This window comes from Calidris pugnax, unplaced genomic scaffold (assembly GCF_001431845.1).
Source record: "Calidris pugnax isolate Ruff unplaced genomic scaffold, ASM143184v1 scaffold246, whole genome shotgun sequence".
Classification (NCBI taxonomy): domain Eukaryota; kingdom Metazoa; phylum Chordata; class Aves; order Charadriiformes; family Scolopacidae; genus Calidris; species Calidris pugnax.
In genome coordinates this window covers 334,165-354,439 of record NW_015090989.1, presented here as the reverse complement: position 1 = coordinate 354,439, position 20,275 = coordinate 334,165, and the positions used below count along the sequence as shown (strand labels likewise).

At 36.4% G+C, this 20,275-nt stretch overlaps 1 protein-coding gene across 7 annotated transcripts in view; it reads left to right on the top strand.

Moving 5' to 3' along the window:
- The window catches only part of DMD (dystrophin), a 1,195,780-nt gene that overhangs the window by 850,265 nt on the left and 325,240 nt on the right, over positions 1-20,275 (top strand). For all 7 annotated transcript variants that reach the window (XM_014954058.1, XM_014954055.1, XM_014954053.1 and 4 more), the window contains one exon: positions 17,017-17,134. In XM_014954058.1, the coding sequence (XP_014809544.1) occupies positions 17,017-17,134 (118 nt within the window). The remainder of the gene's footprint in view (positions 1-17,016; positions 17,135-20,275) is intronic.

The following is a 20,275-nucleotide window of genomic DNA, read 5'->3' as shown; positions in this document are numbered from 1 at the left end:
AGAACAGTTTATTCTCTCTCAAGCAATAACCTCATACATTTGAGGGTTGATACTTTCGTTCAATCTTCTCTAGAGTAAATGAATCTGGCCTTTTAAAATTTTTATCCTTGTTTCTAGACTTCTGACCATCTGTCCAGTCATTTGCAACCCATTCCTATGTTCATGCGGTTTATTCAGCTACTCATTTGAGTGCTTTTCACTTACTGAATTGAATTATCAGGGTTTTTTGAGACCACTTGGAATTGTGTTCCTCTTCTCAAGTGCTTGCTGCTCATTTGGTTTTGCATCATTGTGAATGTAATAAATCTACCGTCTATTCTATCAACAGCAAGCAATTAGTGAAAATTATTATTAGACGTAGTACAAATCTGTATGTAGCTTCACTTGATAGTGCCTTCCCATATAGTACATTCAAGTTATGTTTTCCCATCAGTTTAATTTCTATTTAAATAAAAATTTCCTATCTTGTTTGTGGTAAGGTCACATGGGCAGTATCAGAAGCCTTGCTAAGGGCATCAGACACAACTTCTACTTGTTGTCCACTATTGGTAAATCTTATAGCTCCAGATGAAGGGAAATATGGTTGACTGGTTACTATTTACTCTTGATAAATGATTAGCTGGTAGTTATTTTTTTTTCCCCTGCTCACAGATAGTTTAATTATACATTTTAGAACTGAGCTTAGAATAATTCATCTAAAATTTCCTGAGAAGTTTTTTTTCCCTCTTTCAAAAGTGAATTATATTCATCCATTGCATGTTCTCAAATATGTCTACTAATACATATGAGATTGCTTGACCAAGCTCCTAAGTATTGTAGCTGAAATTAATGAGTTGTCACACAATTCATATTGAGCTAGATAAGAACAGTGTCATACCAATAACAAAATTAGTGTTGTTTGTTTGTTGCCTTTTACACAGACACCTGCCTTGAAGCCATTAGCATAAGCATTAGCACTAGAACCAACTTTTTTCAGGCTATCACTTCAAAAATTTCAGTGACTGTTTTATTGTATTTGGGAAAAATTATTGTGACAATGTAAGTCTACAAACTTTAGAGCATCTGCAAAAATATTCTCAACCTTGTATACAGAAGGGAAATGAGCAATGGGTTTGCAACTCTTGTTGCAAATAGGGGGATAACAAACAGTGGATAATAGTACAAAAAGCTATTTTGGCTCTGTGATGGGTTGTATTCCTTACCCAGATATTGTCTACTGTTTTATATTACCTGTATACACATATGTGTGTAAGCATGTATGTGTATATATATACTTTTCAGATACACATTATATTTATTTTTTTTTTCTGGTATAAGATGTAGTGAAGAAAAACAACAACAACAAAAGCGTCACGTAGCTAGAAGGATTAGTGACAGTAAGTCATAAGCAGTAGCCTTGCCAGGCAGTGACTTAGAGGTCGAAATAGTGAATAAATGTTTTCAAGTATCCTTCCAATAGGAATAATAGGAAATAAGTGCAAGATTAAATTATGGACAGTTAGTGCAGATATCGTCAGGCTGATCCATGAAGTTGATCCGCAATTGCTGTGCCTTTTAAAAAATTATACGGAGTATGCAACAATGAAGACTTGACTCTGACCTGTTAGTCTGTTTCATGTACGTGCACAGATGCTAGTAGTGCTGCAATATTGTGGAGTTGCCTTGATTACAGATAGGCTCATTGCAGCTGTTTTAAATGAGATAAAGCTGGGGAGCAGATGCAGGAACAGGTAAGTGGTTCTGCATTCAGTCAGTTGAGACTCATCAGGTCTCATTAACTCAGGCTCTTCCTGAAAGGCGCTGTACTGCTGAGCTGGCCCCAGAAATTACACAACTGTGTTCACACAGCGCTCTGCGTGCATTAGTTAAGTCTACCTGACCAAAGCCAGCTCTTTACTGAATTGGCTGTAGTGCCTCTTTCCTGTGTTGTATTTAATCCAGAATTGAGGTTAAATCATCCATAGGTAATTGAGAATTGACTGCCTTTCTGAAGCGCACAGCTCCCATATCAGTTAGCTGCTCTCTTGCATATCACTGCTTTTCCTATACCTCCATCCTCTCCCTCTCATGCCCATGCCCTGCTGTTCACTCTCATTCCTGTTTTCCCATCCTTCATACACTTGCCTTCATACACTTAGAATCGTAGAATCATTGAGGTTGGAAGAGACCCTTGGGATCATCGAGTCCAACCATCTACCCTACTCTACAAAGTCCTCCCCTACACCATATCCCTCAGTACCGCATCTAAACGTCCCTTAAACACATCCAGGGACAGTGACTCAACTACCTCCCCGGGCAGCCTATTCCAATGCCCGACCACTCTTTCAGTGAAAAATTCCTTCCTAATGTTCACCCTAACCCTACCCTGTTGGAGCTTGAAGCCGTTCCCTCTCGTTCTATTGTTAATTACCTGTGAGAAGAGACCAGCACCAGCCTCTCTACAGTGCCCTTTCAAGTAGTTGTAGAGAGTGATGAGGTCTCCCCTCAGCCTCCTCTTCCTCATACTAAACAGCCCCAGCTCCTTCAGCTGCTCTTCATATGATTTGTCTTCTAGGCCCTTCACTAGTTTCGTTGCCCTCCTCTGCACTCGCTCCAGCACCTCGATATCTCTCTTGTATTGAGGTGCCCAAAACTGGACACAATACTCGAGGTGTGACCTCACCAGTGCCATGAGCTCAGCCTGAAGCATTTGCCTTTCTCAAACAGGTGAGCTGGTGGATGTGGTACAGCTGCAGCTAAGCAGTTGTGTAGGAAGGAAGCAGTGTGGGTGCAGCTGGCCAGGAACTACTGTTCCCTCTTCCAGGGAATGTGTGTCCAGGTTGCAGTGGTATGCTGGGGTCTGGGCACCTTACAATAAACGCTTGGGTCTCTGCTGTTGTGGCAGTTGCTGGGTTTTTTTGTTCAGTATGAGTAATGAGTATGATCATGCTTTGTGGCTATTTAGGGTTTGAGTGATTGTTAATCTGTGGATAGAGCTTCAATTTGGAGATAATTCAATAAGCATGCCCTCAGCCAGTAATTCTGTGCGATTGTGTGCATGTATAGAAATCTCCCTTAATGTATCTCTTATGTGACTTTAGTTGTTTATGGTAGGGAACAGTCCACCAAGAGAGTAACTCAAGATCTGATTTCCATATGCAATATCTCTCATGCTGTGGAAGACAGTTTGATCTACAGTGACATTAGAAAACAATAAACCATCAAGCCTCAAGAGAACTATGTTGGCATACATACTGAATCAGTTATTTGTTATCTCTTATGCACATCTGCATCAGTGAGTAATTAAAGTTTGAAAGGAAGCTAAAATTTTACAAACTGATTAAGGTGTTTGCAATTTTTCAGAACTACATGTAGTTAGGGGTTTTTGTTTTGTTTTGAAGAAATATAGGGGCCATACTCAAAGAAATTACAGTGACCTCATTTACACAATAATCTACACCTGGAATACAGATTAAGAAAAAAATGAAGTCACAGCAGTTATTCATCCGCCAGGAATTGGTTAAAAAAACCCCAAATTACTGTTTGCACATCTTCTCTATTACCATAGTCTTAGTAATGTCCTACACTGCTGCTATTGGTGTTGCACTTCTTTGGCATTCTCTCTCAGCCTCATCGAAATGAAAATTGCAGATGTATAACTTTAGATAACTGTACACCAACTACTGTCGTCCTCCATTCCTCTTGTACCCATTTTCAGTAAAACAGCCCAAGCATTTTGCATTTCCTTTGGCAGTTTGCCCCTGTTGCTTTTTGTTAGAGCCTTGTCCCTGCTACTTTTGTCCTCTGAACTTTCTGGCAGAAGGCACGGACTAAGAGCAGAAGGAGGGTCATGGGAGTAAACTGGCATAGTAGCATCGGTGCCACCACTGTACCGACAGAAATGATCAGCTAGTGGCGCCTCTGTAGCCCTCACGAGCCTTTCTGAGAAACCAGCTGATACAGAGTATTAGGACATGCTGACGCGTAGCTCCTAAACTTGTCAGTGCTTTGGAGTTTTGCTTTGTTTTTAACCAGAATATATTATGCTGTCATGGATAAATAAACTGATGTTGCTTTTAGCTGGTTCATCAGGACTAAAAGATAATGGCATCTGTTCTGTTTTATGTGTAATATTTCTCTTTTATTTCTTAGCGCAGTTGTTTATCCCTGTTTTTATGATCCTCAGCCCATGTTTCTAGAGAGTTCTTCAAATCCCTTGGACAATGCCTACAATTTACATCTTTGCATTTTCTAATGCTTGGAGTGAAGGTATTTAGAAGAGTACTCTGGAGGGATAAAGTAGAAGCAACAGAAATAATAGCGTCCTAAATTCATTTTTCTTTTGTTAATAATTAATAGCTGACAAGAATAAAATTGTTTGCCTTCAAACATATCTCTCAAGAAAAATAAATCTGTTTTTTTTAAAATGTGTTTTGTCTGGTGGAAAAAGCCACCAGAAAGGAGTGTATCTGCATGTGTGTATGTGATAATTTTTGAGGGAAGAGAAAGAATAAGGTCAGGAAGTCAAATAAGAAAAAAAAAGCCAAGATAGAAACATTTTTCAGCAGCATAGACTGTGAAATACCTCCCAGTTTTGCAGGCTGGTATTTGCAAAAAGACAGTGACCTCAGTCTGGAGTCCTTCCAGGATTCAGCTCTTGAAGAACTGCTTGTCACAATCTAGCAATATTCTCTTTTCCATAGGGAGATACAAATCATTAATTTTTAAAAATGTAACACATTTGAAAACCCTTGTTTCCACCTCCCAATATGGCCTTTCTGTTGAACTGACTTTGTTTTGGGAACAGGGAAGGGGAGAGCTGGAGACAGGGTCCAGATGCATTTTAACAGTCTCCTAGTTAATTTGGATTCTCCACCCCTGGAGAACTGACTGCATCAGTCCTTAGTTTATCCTCTACACAGTATGACATTTTCTTGTGCATTACTATTTTAGTGAGTAAAAAGTGAAAATATCACAAATCAGATAAAGCCAAATTTTCAGATATGTTAAACATGAAAATAATTATTCCAGAATTTCATATATATCTCTATTGTGCTTCATGTCAAATTGAGTGTCAGTGCTAGTAAGATTGAGAAATATCTTACTGGCATGGGGAAAGTTAACAATCAGTGAAAAGCTGAAAATCAAGATGGATTAATCGACAAAGATGAACATTTTTCACTAGAGAGTTCTGTTTCTCTAAATCAAGGGAATTACAGCAACAAAACAGGATTTTGCAATGAAGAGAAAATCTTGTATGTAGAAAAATGTCAGTATTTCAAAGCTATTTTACAAAGATAATATAGAGAATGGTATTTTTGTTTTGAATTTTAATGGTGAAGTTTATTATGAGATTATTTTGATTTTGTCAAGAACATTTATTATATCCATAAGTGTGTTGTAATAGTATCCCAAGAAATCCTCCTCTTCCTCTGCTTTGACCAGACTCTGATGCTCAAGCTCATTGCCCCTCAGGCCTGAGTTAGTCTTCAGTTACAGAACAGAAATCAGAGGAAAGCCATTGATTTTGAAATTTGTTTTCCTTGGGTTCCATCTTTGGTATTGCAAAGGCCCACTGCAGAATCAGTATCTATAACTTTATATACTTATATATAGCCATTTGTCTGTATAAATAAATACACATTCAAAGCAAATTATTAGTTTCTGCTTTTATAACAGTAGTGTCATTCAGCTTTAACAGTGATTCTTTCTTTTCTATTTATGTCAGTTATATTTCTGAAGCTGTCACTCAGATAATAAAACTGTATTTTCTGAAAAAGAAAAATGCTAATTTTCCTTCCACTGAAGTAGAATTGTGTGGCTCCTATGCAAGCTACTAATCAATGTCTGCACCTTCTGCCTCAAGCAATGGTTACAGATGAAATACGTTAACTGTTCATAATAAGAGTTCTCCTTGTCTGAACAAGAAATAGCTCCAGTTTTATGCTTAACTTTATGCTTAAACACTGCTCTCAGTCAGAAATTGATTAAGTATATTTAAATTCCATTATGTCTGTATGATGGAAGGAGAACCAAGTAGGACTGATACTAATTTGAGGAAACAGGTGCTTCAAATTTATCTCAGATAAGTTGGCATTACAGATGAGTTGAAATTCAATTCAAAATGTATTTTTAATTTCTCATAGATTCATAAATTTCAAGGTCAGAAAGGACTGGAAAGACTCATATACTATATATGAAACCATAATCCGTGAGATTTTACATAGGGATTGCTCTTTCAGCTCTTCACAATTCTGTCTGACTATCCATTAAAAAAAAACAACATTTGATCTTGATTTACAGAATTCTCTCAATTAAGGATCTCTTACATTCTTTAGTAATCTGCTTAGCTTTTTAAATGGACTTACTACTAAGAATTTACCTCTTTTCTCTTTGAACTTGCTGTCTTCAATTTCCAGCCAGTGTATCTTTTTAACACTATTGTTTCCATAATTAATAATTACCATATTATCAGAAAACTCTCTTTGGTGACCCTTAGCATAAGCAAATTTATGTTCTGCAGCAAGCTGTATTGACCAAGGGGTGGCGCCATAAAATGACAGAAAATGAAGGTATAATTGAAAATTGAAAATGAGGTATAATTGCATAATGTAAGCACTTGTCTCCTAGCGTTGACATCCCTGCCCAGTTCTGCTGGTGCTCAGCTCTACAACAGTGCCTTTTGCTGTGCTCCTCCAGTTTGGCTTTTGCCTATGAATAGAAGCTCTTCCAAGCTGCTCTGCAAAAATTTAATATCTAGTACCCATCTTCAGAACAAGGTCTCCTTCACCTGACTCCCAATATATGCTTTAATCTGTCAGGTGTTCTTCATCAGCATATCTAAATGGTATTCTCTGGAGATGCAGGAGGAAGGCACTGCCTTTTTCTTTTCCTTTGTATGTTTTCTAGTGGATAAGGCATCCATCCAGACAGTGAGTTACCTGCTTTCAGTGACTTTCTTATCTCCCACTTTTCAGAGATGTCCCTTACACCAGGCTGTTTGGTTGGTGTTAGTCTGTACCTTCTCTGTTGAATTGGCACCATTGCTCAGAAAAGAGAAAACAAGGACCTGGCCCATGTCACCAGGACACTCACCTGTGAGAAGACAAGGAGTGCTTGTGTATTTTTGCTGGCCATCTTTCCACACAGCCTACACCTGGCTGTGCTCCCTTCTGAGGTGTTTACTCTCCACCTGCTTTCACACTGCAAAATAACTGGGGGACCTAACACAGCTACAGCTCCTACTTTAGCTACATGTGGTGATACTCAAGTGCACAGCACTTACCTCTGTTTCTCAACCTGCCCCATAGCTTCTTACATCATGAAGGGCAAATTATACTTTTCTGAGTGTTGAATATGGTATTTTCAAAAGACTGGTGTCTCTGTGATGCTAGCAAGACAAGATGGTATTAATAATTTAGTAACTCCTTTTGGCAATTGAGAACTTGAGATTTCCCCTCTGAAATTAGTTATAAAGGTAAGTCTTGCCTAGTCTAAACTTTTAATAATCCATTTTTACAGTATAAGCCACTATTTTGTCTTCATAATCTTCAGTCTTTTATCCTGGGCTTGGAATAGCCATGTTATATACATTTCCTTCCTTCAGTGTTAATGAAATATAAACAATATCAGATTATTTCAATTTTCTACCTTTACCTTCTGTTGTGTTATTGTTGCCTTAAGTACACAGTTACTGTAAGGAGGAGTAAAATAAGGAGGAATAAAAAACAGAAGTAAAAAAACCACAGCAAAACAAAACAAAGCAACAAAAATGAAAACAAAAATGAAAGGCAGAAGTATAGCTCTAGGAGTAAAACCTTTCTGAGTATGCTGGAAAGGTTTAGGACCAAAACTAAGCTTGTTCCTTTGTATGGTGCTCATCTTTCAGAATGACAATGAAATATGAATAAAGATAAGGATCCAAGTTACTAGATTTGGGCTAAAGATATTCTAGGAGTTATTCCAGCATATTTTACCAGGCGTGGCAAATGTGAAGTACCTCCTCCCACCCCCAATCTAAATAGTATTAAATTCACTGTAAGACACAATTGATATAATAGCTTTTCTTGCTTTTCTGTTTCAAAAGTAAATAAAAATGAACCAGGTGAAATTCTCTTTTATGATTTTACTTTATTCTTGAGATAAGTATCTAGTGTCGTAAATTACTAAAGAAAAACTTATCTGGCAAATGATGCTCTGCCAATCTATTTTATTCTTCTTAATTGTTATTCACTTGCTATTACTGGAGAAAATGTCCAGTAAAAGTAATCAAAGATTTCCAGGGGCTCTAGCAGAAACTGAGGAAGTCATTCTGTATTTTTTTCAGAGCATAAAATTGATTCAGGCTAATCTTTTCCCTATAAAATTGGATAATTTGGGGAGCATCTTTAGTCAAGCTGTTAGGTTTCCTTCTTCACAAAAATATGTTAGTTCTTTTCTTAGACTTTAAATAAGGAAAGCTAAAAATTCCTGCTTATTTTGCTTATATTCATAATATAATATTATATCTACTCAGTACTGTTTCATGCAAGGTAAACATATCTTCTGTTAAAAAACGTGGCAGGGTAAAGAACCTATATCTTTGCTTTTGAAGTGCATTGAGAAGTGCATTTTTCACTGGATCAGTCTCAGATAAAAGTTCGCTACCATCATCATCTGAAAAAACAGTAAAGAAAAAGCTAAAGCTGCAGCTTTGAGAAACAGAACAGCTGTCCTTGGTTTTCTTGGTAATACACATTTGTAAGTGCAGTGGAAAAAATCTTAATCTGAAAACATTAGTTATATAGGAGAGATAAAATAGTAAATTTTGCAAATTCACATTCCACAAATGGTAACTATGTGCTGAGAGGCTTTGTTTCTGCTGACTAATATAGAAACTGGGGAAGCTCTGTAGCTCCTAACGCTAGTTCCCATCCATTAAGTTATTTGGTGTGATTGCCTGAAAGGATATAAGATACCCTGGAATAGTTCTGCTTTATTGTTTAGATGCTTATACTTTATTGCAAACAAAGTAGTATCAAACAGCCATATTGTATGGGGGCAAAAGGTTGTAATTTCATGCGCAATTCATGTACACCCAGATTTACTCTTAGAGCTGTAATCTTGTTTCAGTCAACTTCTTACACATGATATATTACTGTGTTCTTCTAGTTGAATGGATCTCGTTATAGCCGAACACCCAGATCTTTAAGTGTTTTTCCAATTGTTACAGATACATCTTTAGCTTTATTCCTTTTTTCTGGCAATGGCTATAATAGAGTGAATTCCTTTTATCTGAGAATGTCAGAAACCATGTCATGTCATAATCTTTTCCTAGTTTCCTCTCTATCTTTTCTCCATCCTGTCCACTGGACGGACTCCAGTGCAATCCATCAAGACTTCTCAAGTTAGAATGAGCAAGCTGCTGATGGTTTGACCCTCTTCCTGGATATGCAATATATGTGCAAAATAGCATGGACTGTATGCTTCCTATGTAGTGTCCCTCTGTTTGGTGCTTGTTTTCCCATAGATAGTGTTTGAGATATTTGCCAGTGTTCATCAATTTTGACATCTTACTTGCATTATTGTAAAAATTGCACAATCTGTCAAAAAAAAAAATAAAAAAATCTTATCTGGAGGTCTTACTTAGCACACAGTAGCTTCCCAAACTACTTAGTGTTCTTGAAGACTCTGCATGTTTGTCTACCTATTATTGAGGAAAAATTCATAATTCAACCTCTTATGCTGCAGTCTTCCTGTATTGTATGTATTGTAGTGTAAGGTACCATAGTAGCTGTTAAGAACAAGTCAAATTAATTTTTCAGATGCTTATTTTTAGTATAGCATTCTTGCAACTGCTTGTCATGTTGCAGTTTCCTTGGACCATGTGGACAACTTGCACCTTTTACATATCTTAATCATGTCTTTTCTGGGATGCCAGCACAAAGGGGAGGTACTGAGTTAGAGGTTAGTTCAGGAAAAACATGCCATTGAAAAAGCCACTAAACACACAGACGAACTTCGCAAAGATTTTGAAAATCTTTGCCCCTCTTTATATATTGTTTTTCTCCTGAAAAGCGGTGGATTCAAAATTTCCGAGTTTAGTAAGGTAAGTCTTTTGTCTCATTGAGCTCCTTAGGTCACTTCCTTCATCTTGAGTTGGTATAAACTTGTCTCCTTGTAGCAGATTTTTTTTTCTCCTTCTTTTTTATCATTGACAACAAGTGATGGATGTTATGAAAGTTTTAATGTCTGCAGTGTTTTTAGTTCATATCAAGTCTTATTTAACTTCACATTGGGGTAGCTGCCTCTAACATGCATTAATTGGAGACCTTTGTACAAGAGATCTAGTGTGTTGCATCCTTATGTCTCTGCAGTCTATCCTAGTCTGAAAATATTTTCAGCTGCAGGCTGAACTTCTGTTTGCTTCCACCTTTTTATTTCTAAGTGTAGAGCACATCCTCCCTTGCTGGACCCACTTCAAATCATAGTACCTTTGTCTTGAAACCTTTGTGTATGCTATCTTTTTTCTAGTGTTGGTAACCAATTTGGTGGTCTATGAGTATGGCAAAAAACATATCAGCGCGCCTTGGCTGACTTGAAGCCTCTCAAGAAGTCTCATTCTTGTACCTTGTGACTGTGACCCATGCTGCATGTACTTTTCCTTGCTGACTACCCTGTGTGTGGATGAGTAGAAGGGTATCTGCCTCCTGCAGTTCTGGAGCAGTAGAATTGATATCCTTGTAAGCTTAGACTTTTAAGTTTTTGTGTTGTGGTTTTTTTTTTTTTCTTCTTCTTTTTTCTTTTTTTCTCTTCTATAGTTCATTCACCTTTCCTTAAAGATCTTGCAATACCTGTTCCTAACATCCTTTCCTGTAGACAAATGGGGAGCAGGAGAGGAAGGCATGAGGGTGAGAGTTATCCCAGCTCCAGCCATCACCATCACCTTACACTGTCGGGCAAAGCATGGAGATTCAAATTAAGTACTCCTGATTCTGCTTGGTTTGGTTACATCAACGGCATGCTACAATTTTCACTGTCAAAACTTCCTAGTATGGACCAGAATTCGTAAGTTGTAAAGGAACAGTCCTCAGACAATAAAAATGCCAACAACATAATTTCTTGAGTGTGCCACAAAAAGCATACAGAATGTTCTGGGATGCTTTTTCATGCATCTAGTGAGACACCTTATAAGCTGTCACTGGTGGCTTTCCCATAGCATCACTAATGAAGTTGATATATTCACTAAGACAGTGGTGAGAGCTACTTAGGCAGTTCTTGAGTGGGTCCTGAGTGGGGATAAAACAAACGTGCTTATGAAAACTTAAGCTACATAAATCAAGTCATAGTGTCAGGTCTGTTAATGTTTTGATTTAACTGGCAGGTGCCAATCAGTTAGCAACACTGCTAAATAGTAACTCCAGATTTCTTATTTTCCTAAAATTATATGTGCTTTGGAGGGAAAACACAAAACAGCTAATAGCCAAAACAAAAGTTGTTTTAAAAACAAAACTCCACTGAGTAATAGTACTTTCATTATTTCATAATTTTATGTTTAAATGTAGAGAGTATGTAAATGTTCTTTTTCTTTCATTTTCCCTTCCCGCTTAGTGACAAGAAAACAAATTCAAATTGTGCTTGGGAGGAATAACTTAACAAAGCCAATTTTATTATGCAGATGAATTGTAGGTGTTGCATATCTGCAGTCTGAAATTGTTAGCAAGCTTTCTAGGTGTGTATATAACACATTATATTTAGAGAACCAACCAGCTTTAAGAAACTCAATTGTTTTAAGTAAAAGTTGTCATGGCTATTTGTTTTGCTCAGGAAGTAATTGCTTCATTTTTTTGATTAAAATTTAAGTTTTAGAGTCTAAAGTTTTTAAAAAGATGAGCAAATCATTTTCTCAAGAACTGTTTAATGGAATTATGCTTTTCCAAGAATATTACGGTGAGTTTGGAGGAGTGAATAGGTTCATAAGAAGAAAATTATAGCTTACATTCCCATATTTATCATTCAATTGTGCTGTTGTGGTCCACTGGTTCATTTCATTAACCAAGGCTGAGGGTGGACCAAAACAAACCATCCCAAAGAGCTGGGAAGATTTAGCCTTCAGCCATGGGTTGCTTATGACAAAATGGTGCTTCCAGTTTGCTCGTAATCTGGAGTACCTGTGCTAAATCTCCTTTTTCACCAAACATCGTGTTTTGGATCACTCACTGTTAGCTTTCTTACCCAGTAAAAAGTGAATAAATAAATAAAGTATTAAATAGGTAGCAAATTGTATTCAAAAAGTAGTGTGTAAATACACAGAAAAATTGTGAAGACATTGTAGTAATTACCACCATAGAGGACTTTATTTAAACACTAAGAAGTAACTGTGCGACCTACTTTATCCAATAATCTTTCTTTTTTTTTTAATGGCATTTTAACTTCTTTTTTTTCAGAAATATTTTTCAACTTAATAATGTAAAATTGTTATGAAAGAAAACCAAAGCCTTTTTAAAGAAGCATGCAGACCGAAGCACAATCATATAGAATGCTCTAGAACAACAAGCATAACTCTCATTTATATGTTTGAAGTTCAGCAACAGGTGATGAAAAGTCCTGGCTTTGGCGTGATAAAATTTTCTTCTGATGTTAAAGAGCAAAGATCTGTAATCAGCGCTAGTAAATGATTAGCTGAATGTTTAAACTTGGTACCATCCTAGAATTCAAATTAATAAGTTCATCCAATTTATTAATGCTTGCCATAAAGTCAGGAAAAAAGGAAAAAAGATTGGATAGCTTTTTAAAGATCCTAACTTTCATATAAACTACTACATACATGGCTAAAGAGACAACTATACAGGCTGTAGCGTGCTATGCATCATAATGCTAGAGAATATTTTAATTCTCAGTCTCAAACCTTGCAGTTCCACCAAGAATTTGTCACACTTCACCTGTTTCAGTTTTTCAGTTTATTTTTAAGCAATTTTTATATAAGTTATTTCAGTTGCTGACTTAAACAATTTGTTCCATATCTCAACCCTCATTTTGTGTAAAGAAATCATAAAAGTTAGGAACCTGAAAATTGGATTTTTCTTTTGAGCAGCTGCTGTCCACAAATGTGGAAAGATTGTTAAAAGTGAATAGCATCACTTCCTAGCAAAATGTAGGCAGGTTTGATGACTGAATCTCATATTTCCATTGCTGTGCTGTCACCAAGCATTATTGTGTTGGCACTCATAGATATGTGGAAGAAAAAAAAAAGCTCTTTTGGGCTTTAAAGATGTTATGTGTACAACCATGGATGTCAATGGTCCTTCTTCATTGTTGAATTACATTTATTTTCAAATGCAAATTTCTTGATTAAAATGTGGTTTATAACATTTTGCAGAATACATTATAGTACTTTTACATAGCACTAGGTGAATGAGAGTAAAGGAAAATTATGTGCACAGGAACACAGGTGTTTATTAAAAAAAAAACCAAACCCTTTTAGTGTAGCTGACTTTTTGTAGTCTTTGTACTTGTGTTTTTGGTGACCTGATAGGGACTAGATAGATTTCTGTTTAATTTATTTTGAAAATCTTTTCATAATAACTTTTATTTCTGTATTACCCATTTTTACATATCACATTTGTTTCAGTGTGCTGACATACCATATCAGAGGCATCTGGTCTGTTGCATCTGCTGTGCCTCCACCAGGGTGCCACTACTAACGAGTTTTAATTCCTGTGGCTGTTGTAACAACATGGAATAGCTTCCACTTAGTTTTCTGTTGAGGATAAAGTTTTACAACATTAAATATTTGGATGAATTTGTAAAAGTCTTTAAAAGTATCTCCATATTTGAATTTCTTCTGATTTTGGTTTTGGGTTTTGTTTTGGTGGGTTTTTTTAGATCATTTCAGATAATATTTAAAGCTATTTTTTTTTCCCAAAAGCATATTTAGTGGGTTTTTAGTTTGTATTCATAAAAGCACTACACTACACCTTGCATAATTATTTTTGGATTTGTTACCTACAAGATCAATTTGTATGATTAGTTTGTCCAGTCAGAGAATATTATTCTGGATTTGATAATACTTTAAGTGGAGCTCAAGCGTTGCTGTTTACTTTCATGCTAGAGGATCACAGAAAGCTGAGGAATTATGTGTTTTAATAGCTACTTTCATCCAAATTTCCATTAGGGCTTGTAGGTGTATGTGCAAAGTAGGTTCCACGTGGAATGTGTATTTGCCGAATCTTTAAGATTGTACCAGTTTTTAAAATTATACTAATAAATGTTGTAACAATTTTACAATTTTAGTTGATAAAATTTTACTGAGTAAAATAGAACTTTGTGTAAGGTTCTCAGATGCTTTGCATTAAATCAAAGAAAAAATATATTAATTTGAGGAACATTGCTTTTACCTTGTTCTGAGTGGTTACCTTTCTAAGACTGAGAAAAAAAAGACACCTGTTCTATAATTATATATTATTGTCTCCTGAGAGGTCCAAGAATCTTCAGATCTTTTCATAGTATAAGGATTTCAGGATGTCCTTCTTGACCTTTCAAAAATACACATTAGTACTTCTGGTAAAGAGGAATTTTATTTACATTAAATGGCAGAGGGAAGGATGTCCTCACAGTCCATATAGGGACAATATTGCTGTGTCCCCAGGGGGAACAGCAGAGCTAGCAAGACTCACTTTAAAGAGGCATTGCTAGTTTTCCTGAGTGTCCACTTCAGGAATTGCAGATGAGTCTTGTGGGTAAATCATTCTGTAAGTACTTAGGCACACATCGTTTTGGTACTGAGAAAGTCCTTACTGAGCAGTCCTTACCTATAGCTTTGTTTCTCGCTAGACTCCTTGTAGCAGAAGATTTCTTCTGTGGCACAAACATAGCATTTAATGTCTGGTTGGAGGCTCAGGCTGGATCAGATAAATCATTCTCCTATTTGGTGTATCAAATATAAGAATTATATTTAGGAAACTTTAGGGAACATTTTAGAGTCATTATTGGCGTAAGACCTTAGAATCACTTAATTTGCTTTTCCTCTTCTAACCAGTTTCTAGGTAGGGCAAGAGAAAGGGAAATATTACTTTGGAGACCACACTATTATCTGAGCATGTTGTACGTGTTTTAATGTTCCTTCTGCACAGTCCATTTTGGCAATATGTATAATGCAGATGTTGTTAAGCTGCAATGGGTCTGCTTTTTCGATTGTAAAATTCATGTCACTCATTAACTTGTCTTCCTAGGAAATGGAGTATTGAAAGCACATAGATATCTAGAGGTAGTAACTGCATCAGTAGATTTTATTTCTTTTTCTTGAGTGCTTTCTCTAAGGAGAGACTTCTAATGAGAAATTTGTTCTTTGCTTAATTATGCAAGCTGCTGTTTTAACTGCATGTCTCTGTATGCAATCCAATCAGTATAGAAGTGAAAAAATACCATCCAAACTTTTGGGTATGAGTTTAGAAAACCAGTTATAATAGCTTTTCGCACAAACTTCTGATACAGGAGTTAAAGGCAAGAATTTCATAAGGTGTAGCTAGATGTTTATTTTGAAAATTACCTTTTTTCCTGAAGAGTTTATAACTGAACAAAAATGAAACTCTGTGGAGCTTTTGGCTTACTTCTGATGATATGTGCTGTAGTTACTGCAAGTGATATTTTCATGCTCTTTTAGTAATTTCATTTAACAGAAAATTATATTAGGTCTTTAACCCTCACCTTCATCTTGATGAAATTATGTAACTCTAATCTCAGGTTGGAGGGCCAAATTTAAGATTACACTCTACAGCTCTTTTCCATTCAGCACAGTCAGTGAATAACAGCTTGTTAAAATAAAGTATGATTATTTCAAATAAAAACAGTTTAAGAGGGTGGAGGGGGGAAGACTTTTAAGACAATAAAATACTCAAGAGATATAGTCAACATCTAACATGCTAACAGATTATCTAACCACTGTTGACATAAAAAGCCTGAAAAATAAGAATCCTCCAGTGACCTTTGTTGACGGTTTGATAGCTGATATACTGTACCTACTAACTATCTGATGGCATATTGTTTTGCTCTGGTGACTCAAAATTGTGGGCAGAAAAACCTCATTTGTTCATAATTTGGTAATAAATATTATTGCTTCCAGCTCCTAAGGCTGGTAAATCTAACAAGCATCTTTTCTGGAAGCTGCATGATAGGGACTTGAAGTTGCTAGATCTGGCCAATGTCTTTTAAGTACATTCTTGCATACTTCTTGTCTAGGAAACAATTTAACTGATTTCCTGTTTGCTCTTCCATAGTCCTTCAAAATAAGTTAAACAATAAGTTAACAAAATAAGTTAAAATGCAGAAATCTTACATGCCTCACTTTCCTTCAATTCTCATTTTTATTATATCTAAAGCTATTGTATTTTAGTTTTTTTACTTTTAAAAGGCCCCAAGTCATTCTTTTGAAGCCCATATTTTTCCCTGTGAGAAACTGTAGATCCACTTCTTATTATCTAGTCAGACTGCTTGGGCTTTATGTATCTGCTTGACTAACATGTAAGGTAAGGTGTCTGGTCAGAAAAAGTGACATTAAGAGTCTTATATTGACTTTAAACCAATAGATAGTAATTAAACAGTCTTAAAATATTAAGAAACAAATATTGTTAATGAGACTTCATGAATTATTAGGAAAATCCTGCCTAATCTGGTAAGACTGTAAACCCCTATATCTTTTTAAAAATGTGCTGTAAAATCTAAGAGAATATAGAAGAATAGTATCCTTCTGTAGCTTAATTGGAGGGAAATAACTTACCCTTGCATAATTTGATGGGTTAAAAAATGAAGAATGATTGTAATTTTATATCTAGTTTTGTAGGCTCTTTTAAAATTATTACAAGTTATACTTGGTATTTTCATGTTAAGAATAGCAACAATATTTGGAAGGTGTAGACCAAATTCTTCGTATTTTTTGAAACAGCAAACAAACTTTCTGCTTTAAATCAAGCTGGCACCAAAAAAAAAGTCCCTATACATGGTCATCTCAACAGCTCTACATGCTTTTTTTTTTATTTTATTTTTGTATTTGTGTGCAACTAGGCAATACTACAGGATCTGGAGCAAAGACGTCCCCAACTGGATGAACTAATAACTGCAGCACAAAATCTAAAAAACAAGACGAGCAATCAAGAGGCCAGAACAATAATTACTGACCGCAGTAAGTGGTGATTCTGCTATCATATGATGTTTCAGCAAATACAGAAAATGTTTTAATACCTGATAAGCATAACATTTTTCAGACACTTTACGCCTTTGCCATGAGAAGGAGAGTTCCATCAGGAAAGAGTTCTCTCATAGATTTTTTCCAAATTGCATATAGAAGAAATGTAAGTGAAAGTCAGTGATTGTATGTTTCAAATTTTTCACCTTAATTTCATATTGCTTGTCTTCATAGTGGATGCACATTGTAGGAAATATAGAAGGTGATCACTACAGATGAAGAAACACATTTATTCTTAAACAAGGAGGAAAAAGAAAGAATTCAGAGTATAGCTGTAGGCCTGTAAGAAGATTTCAACTCCATCCCCTGTAGTACAGCCACAGCCTCTTCTTCATCTCTTTTCAGTTGATGCATGAGTCTGATGATGCTTTGTATTAGTCCGTATTAATTCTTCAGTTCCGGTTTCCCTTTCCAGAATTAACCAACTAGCTGTATCTAAGGAGGAAAAATTAGTAGATTTAGTTTTAGAATACATCTGTAGAAGGTGCAGTCTTGTCACCCTTGGATGCTTGCATGTCCTTATGCCCTTCACTATAGGATGAAACACACTGTCAACGTCGCGCTATAAAAGGAGTCCTCTGTGGTGGGCTTTTATATATCTTCAGTTATTATTTTGAGTACTCAGGACTAAACACTACAAAAAAAAAACAAAACAAAAAAAAGAATTTCTAATGTTCTTAAGGGTTTCTCTGTGGAGCTTAGAGAAGACCCAGGTCAAATGCTTTGCATGTGGACATAGCCAATTCACTTTAGGTGGGTGTAAACTCTTCTGTACATTTCAGCCTGGAGACCCTGAAACTGATAACTGTGAAGGTCATCATAAATTGAACTTCTCTATCCCCATAATTGAACAAAAAAAAAAAAATATATATATATATATATGCATATTACCTCTTTCTTTTTATTCCATCAGGTGAATACTTTCCATAATATGTGAAAATCACATTGCATGTTTGGACTTCATTGTTTTTAGTAGCACATACAGATCCTACTTAGACTATATCCTATGTGAAATAACATTGTTTAACTGCTATTCTCTACCTGACCTTGAAACACATTACTGAGAGAGAGAGAAGCCATAATTGTCTTATTTGAAGATTTAGAAGAAATGGATAACGCTTATACAATACATAAGAACCTGCTCCTGTTTGACATACAAATTAATTTTAGAATCCTGTACTCAGTTGCATTCAGATGGTCTGTGCATGTCCCTTAACTTTACAGCGCTTATTCAAAACCAATATATGTGGTACTCCCATCAGTATTTTCTAGTATGTTTAATTTTTAATTCTGAGACAAGTCTGCTGAAGATAAGAATTGCAGACTTTACATGAAATACAAGCATAATTCCTGTATGCTCTCATGTGAATTGTATGCATGACTAGATTTTGTTCTGTTGGAAAACTGCACTTCACTTTAAGTGAAATTGCCTTTAAGATAGATTAAATGCTTCTTTCTCATACAGGAAAAAAAGGATAGGAAGCTATCAGGCTGTAAATTCTTAATGAGTATGTGGTAACCCAACTATATTACAGCTTGCATCTGTGGCTAGTGATGAAGTTAATATATTTTACATAAGATTTCTTAGTTTTTATCTATAAGAATTCCCCAAATGCTTAGCTGATTTTGAGCTTTGAGTATACAAGACTCATTTTTGCTGTGATTTAGGAATTAATTTTTCTGTGCTGAAACTGCTGGTATCCTTGACCTCAAAGATACAATTTATGATGCAGTAGATACACGTCATGTCCCTTCATGTTCTTTCAAGTACATCTTACTGTAGTATAGCATCTTCTAACATCGTCCTGTTGTTGCTACTGAAATAATTTTAAAGTAAAACAAATTTTTGTTGTCAGAAATATACAGGGTCTGCATTTCTGCAGTGGACAGAGATAAAGTATGATGAGGGCCATTTTTGATCGAGTCTTCTGAGGCAACAAACTAGATTAATGAAAGTTTTTTCATGCTTACTTAGTTTATATTCGTAGTACTAAACATTATTCAAGAGGTATTTTTTACTTCTGGATTTTAAATAGATCATGATATTCCCAGGGGAAAAAATGCTAGGACTTATGTCATAATGTGACACATAAGGTTTTTCTCAATATTTGCCCAATGTGGCATATTGTCACCTAAAGTATTTCTTTAAAGGAGCAATAGTAATTTAATTATTTATTTATTTTCCCTGCGTATTGTGTGAAGAAGATGGTGATTGCTCTGTTTGGTTTGAATTGGGCCTGCTAAACACCCCTTCACAGTGCTGTGCCATCCTGAGCAATGGAAGACTCTCTTTTTCCCCAGCCCCGCTGGGGTGCTCTCTAACTGGGTGCTCTCTAACGTGGCTCCTCTGAAGCCTGCAGTGCTGTACAGTGCTCCCACCTAGTGCAGTTGTCTTGCTTTGCAGTTCAGTACATACTGAGCTCAGCTCACTGAGCCCAGGGTCTTGTCCCCAGGTCCATCACCTGGAATCTTGCTCATAGCCAGAGCTGAACCCTGGAGCAAAGAACCTCCTCCTCTTGCTGAGGCCTGTGCGTTCCCCACGGCCCCAGAGAGCATAACCTCCATTATACCCGGACCTTGCACCAGAGTCCTGCTGCAAGTCCTCACTGACTACCTGACCTGCAGACTGTTTCCATTTCCTGGGTTTTTTTCCCCTCTTCATGAATACAAAGAGGTTACCATGGTTATGTCATAGCAGCTATTAGTACTCATTCAAATCTATCCAGTTTCATGACCTGTGCCATTCGTGCTCCTCTGCAGCAGCTGGGTACCACTCTCACTTGCAGCCATCTGTAATGTCACAATAGTCGGTGCCATCATGAAGGAAAGGGAGTGCAGGGCTGCGCTGGTCTGTCACAAAAGAGCTGATGTACTCTAGAGATAGTTGGGTCTTACCCCTTCCTGGGCTGAAGCACAGGATCTCACGGTCTGAGAAGCTTTTTGGATGAGATGAGCTGATTTGTATGAATATGTTGTTCATTGCCGTTTGCATGAAGGTGTTAGTAAAAAAACCCAACACAATCATCCGGCCAATACCACTGAACATATATGTTATAAATACTAAATGAGACTGGCAGC